This window comes from Gopherus evgoodei, chromosome 1 (genome assembly GCF_007399415.2).
Source record: "Gopherus evgoodei ecotype Sinaloan lineage chromosome 1, rGopEvg1_v1.p, whole genome shotgun sequence".
Lineage (NCBI taxonomy): Eukaryota > Metazoa > Chordata > Testudines > Testudinidae > Gopherus > Gopherus evgoodei.
The window spans coordinates 283228977-283249704 of NC_044322.1; the positions used below are offsets into that span (position 1 = coordinate 283228977).

The 20728-nt window shown below is 45.4% G+C and overlaps 1 protein-coding gene across 5 annotated transcripts in view; it reads left to right on the plus strand.

Annotated features, from left to right (window-relative positions):
• EEA1 (early endosome antigen 1) overlaps positions 1–20728 on the plus strand; it is a 164860-nt gene that overhangs the window by 134649 nt on the left and 9483 nt on the right. For 3 of the 5 annotated variants that reach the window (XM_030548559.1, XM_030548560.1, XM_030548562.1), the window contains 4 exons: positions 765–950; positions 1370–1501; positions 4466–4651; positions 5228–5466. In XM_030548559.1, the coding sequence (XP_030404419.1) occupies positions 765–950; positions 1370–1501; positions 4466–4651; positions 5228–5466 (743 nt within the window). Of the gene's footprint in view, positions 1–764; positions 951–1369; positions 1502–4465; positions 4652–5227; positions 5467–12226; positions 12383–19133; positions 19494–20728 lie in introns of those variants that run through there. The other 2 variants (XR_003998482.1, XM_030548561.1) reach the window with 2 other exon arrangements.

Below are 20728 nucleotides of genomic sequence, written 5' to 3' on the forward strand. Positions count from 1 at the left end.
AAGTGTTGAAATTATGACTTCTGCTCCTGATTTGCCCTCCCCTAAGATAAAGTTCAGTTTGCTTCTCTCGTTATTGCTCAACAGCTGTTAATTACAACTTAACAGTTACTTCATTCAGTTCCAGTTACCTTATTATTACTTATGTGTTTTACTGTTGCTCTCACAATGTTATAGGCATTGTCCCAACAAGAGGATGTAAAGAACTTGCTTTCCAAGAAGACAGGTTAGACATATGAGGGAAAGAGAGAAACCATAGAGAGTTTGGGACTTTGCTACAAGACAGGTGGGATTTTCAGAAGCACTTACGATGGGCCTAACTCTCTTCCTGTGGAAGTCTATGGAAAAACTCAACAGGAACAGAGTTTAAATAGCACTGAATGCTTCTGAAAAATCTCATCCTACCACTTTATCTATTTCTCATGTGTACAACTACCTATAATAATAGAGCAATTCAAGTGCCTGAAGAAATAAGTTCATTTGTTTTGCATTAATTTTTTTACTATGTATTTTCCTTCTTTTCTTCTTGATGCATTTGAAACATGTAAACTCCAACTCCTATTACTGGAAACATTATTGGAGAAGTTTTTCTTTCCCCAGATGTTAGTCTACTAACTGTGTTCTACTGAAATTTTAAAATGAAGTACTATGCACCAGAAGCTAGTCTTTCCATGCAGATGCATAAGATGTGTTTAAATTATTGTGACTAATTTGGAGATCTTGAAATGGCTTTGACAGACGATTTTCAGAACTGTCTTTTTAATTAGTCCACAGAGGAGAAACTTGCTCTGGCTCAAGAGGAATTAGTTTCAAACAGAAATCAAATTGGTAACCTTAATCAGTTGATCCAAGAACTTAAGACTATAAAGTCTACTCTGGAGCAGGAGGTTTCAAGGAAAGAACAGCAGCTGAAAGAACAGAACAAAATGTTACAGGAAATCCAGAAAGACAAGGTAACTTCCTTTTCCCATTACCTTTCTTCTCTTTCCTGTTTTCTAGTGGAAACACATTTAGAAATATTGTACTAATGCAATTTATACCTGCGCTTACAGCACTTTATTGGACCACTGATACATAAAAGATTTTAAACAAATAATTGAAATGGCAGAATATATTAAAACAATTTCAGCATAAGTTAATTACCCCCGAGGGGACATGTACTGAACAAAATGAATGTGAAAAGAAAAAACAGATTATTGATTTTAAAGATTAAACTAAATGATAGAGTTTTCTTTAAGATCAGACAAAATGATTGTGGATGAAGGTCTGATACAATCATTCTCCCATCAGCAATCTTTGTAATCAAGAGGTTTTTGATAACTGTGGAAGTCTGGATGAGGTCCCATTTTTCCTTTTGATTTTTTTTCCCAAGGTTTTGAAAGAAAAAGATTTGATTAATGAAAAATCTAGAACAACAGAGCTCCAGCAAATAAAGAGTAAGCTGGAAAAAGACAGTACTAAATTGAGTGAAGAGCTTAGGACCTGCAAGCAAGAATTTGAGAAGGTATGTTGAGACACAAATTGGAACTACAGATAGTAATAAGAAAATGCATGAACATAACACGTTCAGTCAGAGAATCTCAAATTGCTTTGCAATGATGGGTGTTACTATCTCCATTTTACACATGAAGGAACTCAAGCACAAAGAGATTAAGGCCCAGACCTACAAAAGTACTTAGGAGCCAACTCCCACATCAGGCACCCCAGTCCAAACTTTAGGAAGCATGGAGATCTTTAAAACCTCTGATCAGCTTCCACCTAACTTTGGAGGTGCCTAAATTTTTTCTGTAAAAGTCCCCCAGGTGCCAAAGTTTCTGCCACTGGGTAAGTACGTAATGCCTCAGTCTAGACTTCCAGGCACCTATTCTCATGGCTAAGCCCCAGGAGAATCCTCAAACCAGGTGAAGATAGATGTCCCCGCCTATCTTGTGGGGCTCCATCCAGTTGGTGTTCTCAGAGCACTGGGCTATTGGTTATTTTGATGTGGATCAGTGTCTCTTGTTGAAGCTGTTCTACTGAGTATAAATAATTAAATATGCTTTGGGCCAGAGAGTGAGAATGACTCTATAGCCTTGTGGGTAGGGTACTCTCCTGCAATGCAGGAGGCCCAAGTTTAATTTCCCTCTCCATATCAGGCAGAGGGGGTAATTGAACTGGGGTCTACCACACTCTGACTGTGTACACTAACCATTGGACTAAAGATTATAAGGGAGGTCTTCCCATCCCCTCTGGTCCTTGGCTGTTTTGTGAGGAGCTAGATGTGCACTGCCATCACTTCTGTAAGAAACAGCTTATGCACCTGACTCCAGGGAAGGGTCCTTGGCTGTGGGTTAGGTGATAGGTGTCTTCTTCCAGTCCAGATTGAGGTGCCTCACTCCCTGAGAGGGGCAGGGCTAGGACTCACCTTTCTCCTCAGCATCTCCCATTGACTACTTTAGGCAGCCCCCTGCCTAGTGTACTAGCTTCTGTGGATCCCATTCTTAGATGCCTCTCTCTCCCCAAGTATTCTATAGGGAGCCTGGGCACCTTAACTAGGGTTTGTAGATTCCTCTGAGGTGGCAAGGGCCTAAAAGTTAGAAGTTGCAATCCCTAAGTCCCTTTGAGGATTAGGCCCAAGTCATTTCTCCATGGTCTCACAGCAAGACTGGGTCAGTTGGTTGTGATCCAAGTCTCCTGACTTCAAATTCTGTACTCTAACCTCTAGACCCCACTGTCTCCTTTTATATAGATGACTCTAAGCAATTAAATATCCAGGCTTTCTCCCAGTGTTTTAATAAAAAGTGGACAAGAGGAAAAGTTCTCACTCTGTGCCCCCAAATTCTGAGAAGTGAGGAAATTAAACAGCTTCTTGCAGCCCTACAGCAAAACAAGAAACAAACCTAAAACCCAAAGCAAAACCAACATCTTAATTTTATTAAGGTACATGTTCTCACTGATAAGGAAAGGTATGTAAAGTGTGACGTTATCGGCGTGGGAGGATTTTAAGCTGTTTTTGAATGGTTGTATCCAACCTGAACTCTGATTTTTAAAAGCAACACCTAATTAAAGAAATGTGTACATTCATTAAAAATGTACCTACCTGTCACTCTTAAATGCTTGTAATTTATTGCAACATTAACATACCAAACCAATATTAGTTAAACCAATTTTGTTGAAACTATTTTAAAAATCACTCTTGAGGCAAGACTGAATCTTTTTAAGGATACTTCACTTTAAAAAAAAAAGAGAGAAAAGAAAAAGAGAAAAATTGGAGGATAGAGTGTTGAATTATTTTTTGTAGTCTTTGTTTGTATTATAAGTGCTCATTACATTTACCATCTCTAAATCTTTTCTGTCTCTTCTGAAATCTAACACTTTTAAAAGACAGCCTGGCTACATTTTCTACATTTAATTACATATTATATTTATTAATAGTAATGTATTTGCTTCTGCTGGCTTCCCCAATGTTGTAGGTGGTTTTGTGAGTATAAACGAAGACACAGTCTATCCCACAAAGAGCTTACAATCTAATTAAAATAAATTAATTTTAAAATAGCCTGAATATTTATAAGTTCTATGGAAATACAAAAAAAAATACTATGGCTTTCAGATGTTCTTTTGTGATCCAGTGTGTAAAAATGATGATTACTTCCAGAGAATTCAATGCCCAATGTATTTTGATTTTGGGAACACTAACTATAATTGTCACACACTTCCTGAAACCTTTGTGCTAAAAAAAGAAGGAATTTACAGAGCTGCAGAGAATTTTAAAACACACACAAACTGGGATGTCAGCTTAATATTCACCTCTTGTTCTCTGCGGTTGCAGTCAGACTGAAACCAAAAATATCTCCACTTATGAAATCAAGTACGGCCATATCATCCACCCATGGGTTTGAAAGGAGAAAAAAGACTTTATCCTTGTGATGGTTTGTCTTGACTTTCAATGGAATGTGTCCTACGAAAAGTTAGCACACCTATTTCCAGTACAATATGTAGGTAAATATTTACAAACTTAAGACCTGTAGAAACGCTCCCATGCAGTAATTGTTTCCAGTGGATTGATAAAATAAATAAAAATTCCCTTCTTGCCACCACAGGGTTTGTAACTCCCACCTTGCGACACTTACCTAGTGCAGAAAACCTGACAGTCAAATTTATTAGAATCTGACTTAAAGAAAAGTGAAATTGACAAACCTACTTCTTGACAGAAAGTAGAAAGTAAGCAAACATAATTTCCACTATTTTAGTGGAGAAGTAAATTAGAATTTTTTTTTTCTGTTTGTGGTAATCTAAGATGTAATTTGTAACCTAGGTAACGAACTTAATTTTTTTTATAGTGTCACAGTCAGTTGATATTTTGTGCCATAAAGACATTTACTCTCCTATCCCAGGAAATAGTTATCTTCAGTCTGAAGTTAGTTCACAGATAAGTTTTACCATTTTATTTTTAGACCTTATATGATACTTTAAACTTGTATTTTAACAGGAGGTGACAAATCTAAAGGATGCGAAGCAGCTATTGATTCAACAGAAACTAGAGCTGCAGGGCAAAGTAGATAACATGAATTTAGCTCTTGAACAGGAGAAGAAGAATCAGCAAATTATCAAAGATCAGCTGAAAAAAAAAGAGGAAGAACTGAAGAAGGAATGTGTTGAGATTGAAACTAAACTGGTGAGCATGTATAGAATTTGTGTCTTTAGCACATCTCTGGTTCCTTCCAAAGAAGGAAGGAGGCATACTTAATTTTAATTTCATGGCATTTACATTTTTAATCAATGATTTGTAAATATTTCCAAAAAACTTCGATGTGAGACAGATTATATTGTAGGGAAACAGGTACAATAGGCTCAACACTATTTTGACAAACAGATATAAATCCATAGTGGGACCATAAGCAGGCATTTGTTTCGTATAATAGCCATTTATGAATTAAAACTAATTTAGATTTGAAATTGTAAGTACACGGTTTTTCATTTCTCTGCCAGAGTTGAACAATACCAGAAGGGCAGAATCTAGTTTTCTATCACTTATAAGGAACATTGTTCCATTAGAAAAAGTCACTCTTTGAAAAGACATGTCCGAATAACTCCCTGTTAGCTGTAAAATATCAAAAATGGTTTTGTAGATGTACCAGAGATAAGTGTTACCATCATTTTAATTTTGATGTTGGAGTTGATAACTCACCAACCTGGTTACAAACTCAGAGCTATTTGATAGCTCGTTGTTCAATTATTCCTTTTTTCTTAGCGCACAGAGATAAAAGAGAAAGAGGAAGAAAACAGAAAACGTGAGGAGGTGGAAGCCAAGCTCACGATGCAGATCACAGCTCTGAATGAAAATCTCGCTACAATGAAGAAAGAGTGGCAGAGCAGTCAAAGGAGGGTCAGTGAGCTAGAGAAACAAACAGATGATTTGCGTGGGGAGATTGCAGTTTTAGAAGCAACAATACAAAATAATCAGGATGAGAGGAGAGCATTGCTGGAGAGGTAAGTCAGTGAGTGTAATGTGGGTGTGTGCTTTCGGTTGCTTATTAGGAAAATGATAAATTAAAATTTGAAAAATAGTGTTTCAGTCTTCCTAGTGTTCTACGTAAATTTTGTATGTATTGTACTGCTCCCAGTGTTCCAGGTAGGGGTTTCCAGAGAGTAAAGCCTCCCCTCCTTAACCCCAGCAAGTCTTAGCAGGCTGTTGAACCAGTCAACCAGCTAACCAAAGAAGAGCCTCCACACCCTGTGGGCTTTGTGACGGGGTGCCCACCTCCTGCTAACTTTGGCAGGTGCATCATGAGTTGCATCCTCATGAAACTCAAGATGCTCACCAAGGCCCCAAACCATGTTGACCTTAAGAGGCTTGTGTCCATCCCCTGCAAATCCTTAATTGTGCTCGTTTGGAGCCTCTCCAAATCCATCCTGCACACATGCAAGCATTAGGAGGGACAGTCAGTAGCCTTCATGAATCTTAGAAGGCCTTGCAGAGGGGACTTCCATAATCTGAGTTGGTTCCTTGGGGCTCCCTCCACTGAGGATCCTCTATTTCAGAGTCAGAATAGATTCATCAACTTCCCAGTGATCTAGAACAGACTTGTCATCTCCCTATAACACAAAAGAGGCTTTTGGGCTTTCAAACGTGGCCACCAGTGACCCTTCTAGGATTCAGCATATGGTTGGGCCTATTGTGAGCCTCTTAAAGCTCGTAAAGAAGACAGACATACTTCTCAGACTCACTAGATGTTACCCTCTCTTACGGGCCTCTTGATTTCCCATCCTAAGCTTCTGACCTCTTAAGATCCATCCTGCTACCTCTGTTACAGATCTCCTAAACTCTGCAGAAGCAGAGCTCTTTTTCTTCTGTTTGCAGGACATCCTGAAGTCTGCATGAGGGAAGAACCCACTTGTGAGATGAAGGAAACCCTTTATGAGGGTATCTGTGGGAAAACTCTTCTTCTGACCACCAAGCTTCCTTAACAAATTATGTTTTGAGCTTTAGGTCTGCAAGGAAAAGGGCTAGAGACTTTTTTTAATAGCTGCTTAAATCTCCAGCAGCAGTCCCCTTGCTGTGCTAAACTCATCAGAGCCAGTTTTCTGAAACGTTACAAACACAGAAATGAAAACATTTTGAAAATAGGCTTTAACCAATTACATTTTGTTCCTGGGCATTAAATTGTGGCTAGGAAGGGACCTCTGCTTCTTTGGGTACATGTACACTACAGGATTATTCCAATTTTACATAAACCGGATTTATAAAACAGATTGTATAAAGTCGAGTGCACGCGGCCACACTAAGCACATTAATTCGGCGGTGTGCATCCATGGTCCGAGGCTAGCATTGATTTCTGGAGCGTTGCACTGTGGGTAGCTATTCCGTAGCTATCCCATAGTTCCCGCAGTCTCCCCCGCCCCTTAGAATTCTGGGTTGAGAGCCCAGTGGCTGATGGGGCAAAAATCATTGTCGCAGGTGGTTATGGGTAAATGTCGTCAGTCATTCCTCTGGGAAAGCAACGGCAGACAATCATTTTGCACCCTTTTTCCCTGGATTGCCCTGGCAGACGCCATAGCACGGCAACCATGGAGCCCATTCAGCTTTTTTTTTTACAGTCACTGTATGTGTACTGGATGCCGCGGACAGAGGCGATACTCCAGCTGCACAGCAGCATTCATTTGCTTTTGCATGATAGCAGAGACAGTTATCAGTCATTCTGTACCGTCTGCTTCCGGTGTAAATTGGCAATGAGATGACGGTTATCTGTCCTTCTGTGCTGTCTGCTGCTAACATGGGTGCCCCGGCTGAGATCGGCCGGGGGCGCAAAGGCAAAACTGGGAATGACTCCTCAAGTCAATCCCTCCTTTATGGTTTCTAAAAATAGAGTCAGTCCTGCCTAGAATATGGGGCAAGTGTACTAGATAAACAGTGTATCAGAGAGCACAGCTGCTCCGTGTCAGATCCTGCAGAAATGATGAGCTACATACCATTCACGGGGGGTGCCTCTGCAACAACCCCACCCGTTGCTTCCCTTCTCCTTCAGCCTTCCTGGGCTACCGTGGCAGTGTCCCCCCCATTTGTGTCATGAAGTTATAAAGGATGCAGGAATAAGAAACAATGACTTGTTAGTGAGATAAAATGAGGGGGAGGCAGCCTCCTGGTGCTATGACAGTCCAGGCAGGACGTTAAGCGGTGTGGGGGAGAGGAGCCAGCATGCCACTGCTATGATAGTCCAGGCAGGACAGAATCTTTTCTGTACACAGGAAAGGGAGGGGGCTGATGGAGCTCAGCCCCCAGTTGCTATAATGAAGACGGTTACCAGCCGTTCTGTACCATCTACTGGGAATGACCGAGAATCGTTCCTATTTTCACCCAGGCGCCCCTGGCCAGCCTCACCTGAAGCCAGCCAGGAGCACTCACGGGTTGATAATAAGGACGGTTACCAGTCCTACACCATCTGCCACCATGCAGAGGAGAGGAGTGGATACTGCTCTTCACTGCTGCAGCATCGCGTCTACCAGCAGCATTCAGTAGACATAGGGTGACATTAAAAAAGTCAAGAAACAATTTCTTTCCCTTTTCTTTCATGTGGGGGGGGGGAGTAAATTGACGATCTATTCCCACCAACCAACCAATGGCGTGGTTCATTGTCTGAACCACGCCAGACAATGTGTTTGAACCTACAGGCATTGGGAGGTCAGCCAAGAATGCAGCTACTTTTTGGAGACTGCTGAGGACTGTGGGATAGCTGGAGTCCTCAGTACCCCCTCCCTCCCTCCATGAGCATCCATTTGAGTCTCTGGCTTCCCGTTACGCTTGTCATGCAGCACTGTGTAGCCTGTAGATTTTTTTTTCAAACGCTTTGGCATTTCGTCTTTTGTAACGGAGCTTTGATAGAACAGATTTGTTTCCCTATACAGCGATCAGATCCAGTATCTCCCATATGGTCCATGCTGGAGCTCTTTTTGGATTTGGGACTACATCGCCACCCGTGCTGATCAGAGCTCCACGCTGGGCAAACAGGAAATGAAAATCAAAATTTCGCGGGGCTTTTCCTGTTTACCTGGCCAGTGCATCCGAGTTCAGATTGCTGTCCAGAACGGTCACAGTGGTGCACTGTGGGATACTGCCTGTAGGCCAGTACTGTTGATTTGCGGCCATACTAACCCTAATCCGATATGGTAATACCTATTTTAGCGCTACTCCTCTCGTTGGGGAGGAGTACAGAAATCGGTTTAAAGAGCCCTCTATATCGATATAAAGGGCCTCGTAGTGTGGACGGGTACAGTGTTAAATCGGTTTAACGCTGCTAAAATCGGTTTAAACGCGTAGTGTAGACCAAGCCTTTGAATGTCCTCAGCATATTGCCACGCCTGGGATATGCGCCGACTGGTGACGTTGAATGGTACAAACTTATTCTAGCAATGCCTATTCTGAGCATTCGTGTGCCTTTTCCGTACACCTCCCGTCAGTGTTTGAGCATATTCTGAGAATGGGGCTATTAAAGGGGGCATGGAAGCAATTACTGTCTCAGTTCCTTGCAAGCACTACCACAGATGCACTTGAGCCTTCTTTAGCATACAAAAATGAAGAAGATTGCCCAGTCAGCAACAAAAACCTCAGACGTGCTTCCAAAAAAAGAACATAGTAACAGAAATGGCCTTAGACAATATGCGTTCCATGCCTGAGGCCTCTTTGGAACCAGGTCCTTCAGTTCTGAAAAAGAAGCAAGACCAAGCACCTTTCTGGGTCTTGCACTGTCTTCTATTCAGGGAACTCATCAGATCCTTCAGATTGCAAACATGCAGATGTGAAACTGATTGGAGACCAAGATCACTCTGTTGGGTCAGGACCTAATAAATAGATAGATCTCTCACCTGTATCAGCACTGATACCTTCAGTGATAGTTTCCACTTAGGTACCTGTGGAACTGCATTTATCAGGTCAGTTTCACACTTCTTCAGCAGAAGAGAGAGATTTGGATAAGGATCCAACACAATGCTTTCCCTCACACAAAAAACAGAGTAGATTCCTCAACACATGGATCTTCTGCGATGCTACTACTTCCTCCCCGCATACCTATAGGTTCACCTAGAAAGACTCTCTCACCCTTGTTGCTACTATGGATCCCTACCTCTGTAATACCTTATTCCTTATCCGTTCTGGGTTTTGATCCACATTTAGAAAAGGAGATGGATACATCAATCTACCTGCAGCCTCGACCTCAAGGCTGGTTTTGTGACAAAGATTATTGCAAGTTGATGTTTCCTCATTACTGTGAGATGCTACAGAACTGGACAAATTGGCATGAGTAGCAAGTGTCTTCCTGGATGCATTGGCCATACTAGCCAATTCCAGGGCTTCCATTTCAATCTCATTCAGCTGCGATGACCTTGATTCCACACTGAGGCAAGGAAACTTCAGCACATACTAATGTATTGGATCCCAGGCATTCAGATCCTACACCATTGGATCTGAGACCAAGAGATAGGTCCCTTACAAAAGTTCAGGATATTCTCCGTGATGAGAAAGAAGTTGATGTGTTTTCACAAGCTGGTATTGTGCATCAAGACTTAGAACCCACAGGCAAAGCCTCCCCTGAGGAAAATATTGGAGTAGCCTCAGCTCTCTCACTATCTGAGGATGCTATAGAACTACAGGAATCAGTAAGCAGAATGGTGTCTAAGTTAAAATGACCTTCAGTTTACTTCAGGAAACTCCTTATCCTGTTTTTTTATACTGGGGAATATATCTACTGAGAAAGTATCTCTGCCTCTTTGGGAAGGTCTCTGCCAGCCAGCAAAATCAGCATGAAATGCTCTTATCTTCATGTCATATGATTGCTAAAAAAAGCTGATTGGTTGTATGAGATCCCATATGAAGAGTTTTCTTTTTTCTATGTTCATTTTTCCTTTAACTCTCTTGTAGTAGCTGCAACAATGCAACGTTCAAGAATGGGACTTTTACATTCTACTCCAGTGGCAGAAAAGGGAAATAATTAGATTGCATGGAAGAGAGGTGTTTTTTTTCAGCTTCTGTGAACATGAGAATAGCTAACTACCTAGCTGTCCTGGACAGATAACAGTTTCATTTCTAGGACAAGATCTCTCTTTTTTACAAATAATCTTCCTGAGGAACACTGCAGACTGTCTAATGCTCTTTTTAAAGAGAGTCTAAATGTTGCTATGCATGCATTGAGAGTGTCTTTTGATGCTTTCGATACATCAAGATCAGGACGATATCAGCTGCAGCAGTAACTATCCACAGACATGCATGGCTACACACACCTTCCCAGCCCTAAGAAGTGAGGTTGAAGATTGAAGATCTTCCTTTTGAGAGGGATGATCAATTTGGCTCAAAAATGGATGAATTGTTAGAGAAAATGAAAGAGACTAGACAGCTGCCAGGTCCCTGAGTCTCTTATAGCTTTTTAAGAGAAGAATTCCTAAACCTGCCTTCAGATATCAGACAATATTGTGCTCATTATTCTTGATATTCCAACAGAGGTAGACAATACTACCAGTAGCAATAACAGCAGTCATCATCATCATCCTAACACCAGTATAGAAGGCATCCATTTAAGTCTAAGCTGAGACAAAAGAATTCATCTTTCACTAGTTCTGACAGATAGACCTTCAGTTTGACATGGGGTTAGAGAGCAGCAAACCAACTTTGGATTCTATCCCCCTATTCTTTGGAGACTGTTTATGCCACTGTTTGAAATCAACTTTTTACTTGAGGAAGGACTGATAGAAGAGGTTCTGGTAAATTTCAGAAGTTGGGGTTTCTACTGCCACTGTTTCCTAATCCAAATATTACAAGGTCTTTGCCCAGTCTTGGATCTGAGGAAGCTAAGCACATATATTTGAAAGTTTCACTTTAGAATGTTAACTCTGGTTTCCATTATTGTGTCCTTTTCTTTGATTTGCTGCTTTTGACATAAAAGATGCTTACTTTCATATTTTGGTAAGACCATCACACAGGAAGTACCTGCGTTTCACCACTGACCAGAACCATTTCCAGTACAAGGTCTTTCCTTTGGCCTTTCCGCTGCACCCAGAGTCTTTTCAAAATGCCTGTGAATAGTGGCAGCTTTTCTGAGAAGAAAACCACTACACCACATATTCGTCATAGTGAAATTATTATATGATATGATTATGGCATGATTAAGATACATTTTGTACAAGATAGGTCATGTGAGATGTCATTGAAAAAGTTATGATTTGCTGAATATGATTCTTATTTGTATGCATATATCATTTTAATATATGAAGTTATGAATACTGACTGTGGAGCTGTATTTCAAATGTGCTTATTCTGGAAAACACCCAGAGCTAGTCTTTCAGGTACAATAGTGATGAAGCTAGATAGTGCTTAACGGCTCATCAACAAAGACAATAGGCTGTGAAAAAGCTTACCCATCCTATAAAGAGTTCAGCCTGCCTGTAAGTAATGGCTGCTATGACTCAGCAAGGGCACATGACCAGACCACATGATACTGAACTCCATTTTGGGTACCTATATTTTTCTATGCACTAGGCTTGGAACTGTTTTTGGAACAAAAGATTCCCACCATATGTAAAAGCTGTATAAGTTGGGTGTGACATCATCTAGGGGTCTCACTCCTCTAGGGTGACCAGATGTCCCGATTTTATAGGAACAGTCCCGATTTTTGGGTCTTTTTCTTATATAGGTTTCTATTATTCCCCCACCCCCATCCCAATTTTTCACACTTGCTGTCTGGTCACCCTACGCTCCTCACACAAGAGAACTCCTGGAAGCACCTGAGGAACAAAGACTGAACTAGGGGAGGTGCAGGTTGCAAGCTAAAAGGATTTCTAGCCTTTGTATGGAAACCTGGTGCACTGCTTGTATCATCAGCCAGGGTGAGAAATTGCTAATTCATATCCAATCTTTCTAGTAGTTAAGACTTAGTTTGCAGTTTTGTTTATTTGCTAGATAATCTGCTTTAATCTGTTTGCTATCACTTATAATCACTTAAAATCTATCTTTTTGTAGCTAATAAACTGATATTTTGTTTTATCTAAACCAGTGTGCCTGGTGTCTGGGGAAAAATCTCAGCTTGGTTAACACAAGCTTGTTGCATATATTTCCCACATAGAAGGGAAAGCGAACTATTTATGAGCTTACATTGTACAGATCCCTGTGCAGTGCAAGATGGTATAATTTTGCGTTTATGCTCTAGCAGGGGGGGTGTTCCTGGGGAGCTGGGAGATTGTCTGGTGTTGCACTATGATAGCTCAGTTTAGGTGAATGATGCCGCCTGCTGTCGTGTTGGATGATAACAGGGCCTGGTGAGGCTAACTGTGTCTCGAACCAAGCAGTGTGAAAATAGAGCTAACCCAGCTGTGTGTCATAGAGGCGTCCAGCGGTTCCCATGTTTCATGGACTGTACCCCAGGGGTGACATCCGATCACAAAGGGATTTTCGTGTTTCTATGTCTTTGATTTTCTCCTAAAAGCAGCTTCCAGTGAAAAGAAATCATTGCCAATGCCTTCACAGTTGCTGAAGACGTCATATACCTTCTTCGAGTGCTTGCTCATATTGATTCTAATTAGGTGTGCGTGCGCCGTGTGCACATTCATCAGAAAATTTTTACCCTAGCAACACTTGGTGGGTCGGCTGGGTCACCCCCTAGAGTGGTGCCGCCATGGTGCCAGATATATACCCCTGCCGAACCAACGGCCCTGCAGTTCCTTCTTACGCCCATGTCAGTCATTGGAACAGTGGAGTGTGGCTTAGCTGATCTCCACTTCCCTAGCTACTCGTAGTTCTCTCATTATTCTTGTGTAAATAGTTGAAATTTCTATAGTTGCAGTTAATTCCTGTTCGTTTTTATAACATTGTTAGTGTATATTGTTAAGAGGGGTTCGGGGATTAGCCCCTTCCCCGCACCCGGTGCCAGGGCTGATGCCCAGTTCACCAGGTTTCAAACCATGCTCGGCCTGTCACAAGCTGATGCCAGCAGGAGATCCCCATGACTCCTGCCTTAAGTGCCACGGGGAATCCCACCTTGCTGATAAGTGCCGGATCTACAAGGCCTTCAAGCTGAGGACGAAAAAGGAGTGGGACTTTAGTCTCAAATAGCTCCTGATGGAGGTAGCTCTTATTCCTCCGCCCTCGGCACCGAGCGCTGGACAATCCACTGGCAGAAGTGCTCCTTCGGCACCGGATCGCACTGGTACTGCTAAGGCCTCTTGGCACTGACCATCGCCGGTACCGGTGTCTGCGCAGCACCGTTCTCTCTCCCTGTGGGTGAAGAGACATAAGACTCCCGCTGCTTTCGTGCCACCTGCACCGCAGCCAGAGCACCCGGCTAGATCGGACCGCCCGGCACCTACACCTGCTGCGGCACCGACAACGTTGGCACCGTCGATTCCGGTCCCGCAAGGGCCGTCGAGTCCGGTACCTGAAAGCTCTGTGGTTGAGCTCACTATTCCCTCCACGCCGGAGACATTTTCCACGGCGAGGGAGCTGATCGCAATGACAGAGTCTGCCCTGCCTCAACCGCCAGCACCGCTGGTGCGGGTCATACAAGGCAAGCTGGCCTTGATGAGACCACCCTCTGTCGGCACCACAGAGCGGCACTGCTCACGATCATGATCCTGCCGGCCTTGGTCCCATTGCCAATCCCAGTCCCGACGCTGATCGCAGTCTCGGCACCGATCCCCTTCTCGGTACCGGTCACACTCGCAGCACCAATCAGCGTCCCATTCGCCGGCCCGGTACTCTCAGCACCAATCCAGCTCCAGGCACCGTGACTCCTGCAGCCACTCCGGACACCGAGCTTCGAGATCCTGGTTGACCTCCTGGCCCTGCTCCGGTCGTTGGTCCCGATCTCGTTCCCGGTACTGGTATGGCTCCCGGTACCGATCCCCAGTGCCACACAGAGCAAGATCAATCATAGAGGGAGACTCTTCCCAGGGGTTTTCAGCCCCTCCTTGGCCATCCCGACACGCATCAGTGTCCTCTCATGCAGACAGTTCCTGTGACTCCGATGTGCTCACCAGAATCTTCCAGGAGACCCAGGCCTAAGATCAAGGCCCCCATCAGTGATCATTCTGGAAACTTTGGGCGTATCATCAGGCCCAAGGTGTACCTCCAGTCCCATCTCGCTCTGCTCCTTTGGAGCATCAGGTGCCGGAGGTGACACTCAGCTGCCCCCCTCCTACTGGTACAGCGGAAGCACCTATTCAGCTGCCAGACTCCCAGATCCCACTGGAGCCGGAGGTCGTCCAAGAGCAAGAGTCCACACAGGACCTGCTTGTCCCTAGCCTCTCCTTTTCCTCCTTTCCTGATGAGGTGGTGGCAGGGACGTCTTCCACGGGCCCTTCTCCCATTGGGGGGCCCATCAGTACCTCCTGAGACGTGTGGCACTTGATATGAATCTCCAGGTAGAGGAGGTACTGGAGATAGAGGACCCGGTGGTGGATATTCTGTCAGCTGATGCCCCCACAAGAGTGGCCTTACCATTCATCCAGACGATCCAGGCCAATGCTGATACCATCTGGCAGTCTCCAGTCTCTATTCCACCCGCTGCCAGGGGAGTAGAGCGCAAGTACATGGTGTCCTCTAAGAGGTACGAGTATCTGTACGTCCATCCTCCTCCGTGCTCCCTTGTCGTACACTCTGTCAGTGAGAGGAAACGCCATGGCCAGCAAGCTCCGGCTCCAAAATCGGAGGAGGCTAGGCGCGTGGACTTACTGGGCCGTAAGGTACACTCTGCAGGGGCCCTCCAACTCTGGGTGGCAAACCAGCAAGCCCTGCTTAGCCACTACAAGTATAACACCTGAGCGGAAGTGGTCAAGTTCACGGAGTTAGTCCCTCAAGACTCTTGTCAAGAGTTTGCTGCCCTTTTGGAGGAGGGGAAGAAAGTGGTGAGGACTTCCCTCCAGACCTCGCTGGATGCAGCAGACTCCGGAGCCAGGACTCTGGCCTCGGGAGTTGCCATGAGATGCATTTCATGGCTTCAAGTGTCAGGCCTCCCGCTGGAACTACAGCATACCATATAGGGCTTGCCCTTTGACGATCGAAGTCTCTTTTCTAAAAAGACTGACCCTAGGCTGAAAAGCCTGAAGGACAACAGGGTCATTATGTGCTCTCTCGGCATGCACATGCCAGTGACTCAGTGCCGGCCTTTCCGCCCCCAGCCTCACCGCCCTTACCCTCCACATAGACAGAGGCAGGACTTCGGCAGAAGGCGTGGTTGAGCCGGTCGTAGATGGCAGTCAGGACCCCAAGGGGGCCAAAATCAGGGTCCCACCAAGCCAAACTTTTGAAGGTGCAACTGAGGATGGCGTACCAGTTACTTTCCAGGATCCTTTCCCTCCCTTTTACAACCATATCTCCTTTTTCCTCCCTGCGTGGTCCCAGCTAACTTTGGATCATGGGGTCCTACACACGATGGAACTTGGGTACCACCTCCAGTTTATTTCACACCCATCCTCGTCCCTCTTCAGGGACTCCTCTCACGAGCAGCTCCTCTCACAGGAAGTGCGGACATTTCTTGCCATGGGAGCCATAGAGGAGGTACCAAAGGACGAAAGGAGCATGGGGTTCTACTCTCGCTATTTCCTAATCCCCAAGGCGAAGGGAGGTCTCAGACCTATCCTAGACCTGCGAGAACTCAACAAGTTCATGATAAAGTTGAAGTTCCGCATGGTATCCCTGGGGACCATCATCCCATCCCTGGATCCCGGAGACTGGTATGCCACCCTCAATATGAAGGATGCGTATTTTCACATCGCCATTTATCCTCCACACAGACAGTACCTCCGGTTTGTAGCCAACCATCAACATTTCCAGTTTAAGGTCCTTCCGTTCGTCCTCTCTACAGCCCCAAGAGTATTCACAAAGTGCATGGCTGTAGTCGCCGCGTCCCTCCGCCGCCGTCAGATACATGTTTTTCCGTTTCTCGACGATTGGCTCATTCGAGGGACCTCCGAGGCACAAGTCACCCATCATGTGGACATCGTCAGGGACCTATTCATGAGTCTAGGCCTGATGATCAATACAGAGAAATCCACTCTGGTTCCCACACAGAGGATGGACTTCATTGGGGCCATCCTGGACTCCAATCTTGCCAGAGCCTGCTTACCACAACCTCGATTTAAGGCGATGGTAACAATTACCCGAAGCCTACAGAACTTCCCAACAACTTCGGCTCATGCTTGTCTCGGTCTCCTGGGTCACATGGCTGCCTGTATGTTCGTGACCAAACACGCCAGGCTACACTTCCATCCCCTCCAATCTTGGCTCACCTCGGTATACCACCCGGGCAGAGGCACCATAGACATGATAGTCACGATTCCCCCGAGCATCCTAGGCTCCCTCGACTGGTGGTTGACGCCCTCCCTGGGGTGTGCAGGAATGCCATTCCATCCGCCTCAGCCTTCTATGTCCCTGACGACGGACGCGTCATCTCTCGGCTGGGGTGCTCACCTCGGCCATCTTTGCACTCAAGGCCTTTGATCATCTCAGGAGCTGGCCTTGCACATCAATGTCTGAGAGCTGAGAGCAGTCCGCCTTGCGTACCAGGCGTTTCAACAGCATTTGCAAGGCCGTTGTGTCTCAGTGTTCAGACAACACAACGGCCATGTATTACATAAACAAGCAGGGAGGGACACGGTCCTCCCCCCATTGTCAGGAAGCCATCCAGCTCTGGGACTTCTGTATAGCCCCCTCGATGGACTGGTAGCGTCTTTTCTCCCAGGTGTTCGGAACACTCTGGCGGATCGACTCAGCAGATCCTTTCTGTCTCACAAGTGGTCGATTTGTCTGGACGTGATTCGTTCTGTTTTCCAGAAGTGGGGCTTTCCCCATATAGACTTCTTCACTTCCCACAAGAACAGGAAATGCCAGATATTCTGCTCCTTCCAAGGCCTCTCCCCAGTCTCGATCTCAGATGCTTTCCTGATGCTGTGGACGAGCCAACTGCTTTACGCCTTTCCACCGTTCCTGCTGGTTTACAGGATCCTGATAAAGCTCCTCAGGGACAGAGCTCGCTTGATCATGATCGCTCCAGCGTGGCCCAGGCAGCACTGGTACACTATGCTGCTCGACCTGTCGATAGCCAACCCAATTACCCTGCCTCTTCACCCGGACCTCATAACTCAGGACCATGGCAGACTTCACCACCCAGACCTGCAGTCTCTTCACCTCACAGCATGGCTGCTATGTGGTTAAGCCAGTCCGAGTTACGTTGCTCTGCCTCAGTACAAAAAGTACTCCTGGGTAGCAGGAAACCTTCCACTCGGTCAACGTATCTGGCCAAGTGGAGGCGTTTCTCATGCTGGTGCGAAATGCATAATGTTACTCCCACCGAGGTCTCGATCTCCACCATCTTAGACTACCTCTGGCCTCTCAAACAACAGGGCCTAGTGGTATCATCATTGAGGGTGCACTTAGGGGCCATCTCTACCTTCCACCTAGGGGAAAATGGCTGCTCTGTGTTCTCACACCCTATGGTTTCTAGGTTCCTCGAGGGCTTGGACCACCTATACCCCCAAGTACGCTGTCCCGCCCCAACCTGGGACCTCAACTGATTCTAACCAGACTTATGTCTGTCCCTTTTGAGCCATTAGCAACCTGCTCGCTATTATACCTGTCCTGGAAGACAGCTTTCCTCGTAGCCATTACATCGGCCAGATGAGTCTCCGAGCTTAGGGCTCTCACTGTGGATCCACCGTATACTGTGTTTCACAAGGACAAGGTGCAGTTGCGACCGCACCCGGCTTTCCTCCCTAAAGTGGTATCGGCATTTCATATCAACCAGGATATCTTCCTTCCGGTCTTCTTCCCGAAGCCACACTCATCATGACAGGAACAACAGTTGCACTCCCTAGACATTCGTAGAGCGCTCACATTTTATATCGAGTGGACAAAACCCTTTTGTAAATCGCCCCAACTCTTCATCGCGGTGGCAGACCGAATAAAGGGCCTACCTGTCTCCTCCCAGAGGATCTCATCTTGAGTGACGGCGTGCGTCCGTACTTGTTAGGATTTGGCCCATGTTCCCTTGAGCCACCTCACCGCACATTCGACCAGGGCTCAGGCTTCATCTGCCGCCTTCCTGGCTGAGTACCCATCCAGGAGATATGTCGCGCAGCTACCTGGTCCTCGGTCCACACCTTTGCCTCACATTACGCTCTGGTTCAACAGTCCAGAGATGATGCAGCATTTGGATCAGCAGTTCTGCATTCTTCGACATCTCACTGCGACCCCATCACCTAGGTAAGGCTTAGGAGTCACCTAACTGGAATCGATATGAGCAAGCACTCGAAGAAGAAAAGACAGTTACTCACCTTTGTAACTGTTGTTCTTCTAGATGTGTTGCTCATATCCATTCCAAACCTGCCCTCCTTCCCCTCTGTCGGAGTAGCCAGCAAGAAGGAACTGAAGGGCCGTTGGGTCGGCAGGGGTATATATCCGGCGCCATGGCGGCTCCACTCTAGGGGGCGACCCAGCCGACCCACCGAGTGTAGCTAGGGTAAAAATCTTCTGATGAACATGTAAGCGGCGCACGCACACCTAATTGGAATGGATATGAGCAACACATCTCAAAGAACAACAGTTGCAAAGATGAGTAACAGTCTTATTCAGTTTCTCTTTCAGAATCTATTTCAGAAAGTGAAGTTCTTCCTCTTCTTACTAGGTCTCATAGCGTCAATGACATGTCACACCCTGTGTGAGACTAAAGATGAGACCTCTTCAACATTGGGTGACAGAAAACTTCAGATATGGAGTACACAACATGAAGCTAATAATTACTATTCCAAACAATATCCAGAAAACTTTTTATGGTGTATGAATCGGGATCATGTAATGAAGGGAGTGAGGTTCAACTCTCCATCACCTTCCATGATAATTGCAACAGATGCCTTGAAAACAGGCTGGGGTGCACAGGACTCTGGACCAACACTAGTCTTCCCTTTATATCAATATTCTGAAGCTAAGATCAATCCGGTTTGCATTCAGATTTTTCCACCTTCAGATGAAAGGATACGTTGTTCAGGTAGCCACTGACAATATGACAGCAATGTATTATGTAAACAAACAGAGAGGAGCCTGCACTTCACAGCTTTGCAAGGAGTCAATAAAGCTTTGAGAGTAGTATATTTTTCATGAGGTGTATATGGTAGCTCTGCATGTAGCAGAATCCTTCAACAAGTTAGCGGACCAACTGAGCAGAAAATCCTCCCACATGCACAAATGGGCCTTAAAGGATACTGTAACCAGGGACATATTTGCTCTGTGGGTTACTTCAAATATAGATCTGGTTGCCACAAAGTTCAACACCAAATGCTATTTGTTTTGTTTGAGAGCAGGAGCAGACCCACATTCTCTAACTCAAGGATCAGCAACCTTTTGCACGCGGCCCATCAGGGAAATCTGCTGGCGGGCCGGGATAGTTTGTTTACCTGCAGAGTCTGAAAGTTTGGCCGATTGCAGCTCTCACTGGCCGCAGTTCGCTGTTCCAGGCCAATGGGGGCTGTGGGAAGTGGCGGAGAGCACATCCCTTGGCCCATGCCACTTCCTGCAGCCCCCCATTGGCCTGGAATGGCGAACTGTGGCCAGTGGGGGCTGTGATTGGCCTGTGGACGCTGCAGGTAAACAAACTGTCCCAGCCCGCCAGCGGATTTCCCTGATGGGTCGCATGCCAAAGGTTGCCAATCCCTGCTCTGAAATTCTTATATACTGCTGACTAAACTGTCCCAAGAGTGGGAGTGTGCAGAGGACACTCAAAGAAGAAATGAAGGTTAATTGTCCATAAACAAGGTTCTCTAAGATGGACTTTATATATTCACACTCCCTGTCCCCCTTCCTCTCTCCTGCAAAGTCCTAACTATTCAGGCTCTTCATAAGCAGTGGAAGAAACTGAGCCAGTGACTGCTGCCATGCACCCCTTTATAGCCCTGCCCTCAGAACATGCTCAGATGCTGAGGGGAGGATATGGCGGGGGGCGGGGGGGAGCTGTGAACATTCAGATAGGTATTGCTAGTTGAAGGCTGTACTGTTCAATAGCACCAATTGGCATACATCCTAAGAATGTGAATATGTACCGTATGTCTTGAAGAACCTTGGTTACAGGCAAGTAAACTTCATTTTTTTTTCTCTCACCTCCTTTCTGTTTGATTTGCTGCAAAGTGGCCTGCCAGAATTGCTGCTGCTGCTTAATGAGACTGTCCTGTTCTGCACTTGTGCAGAGCAGCAAGCTCCAGCTGGTGGGAGTGCATTCAGTCCTGAACC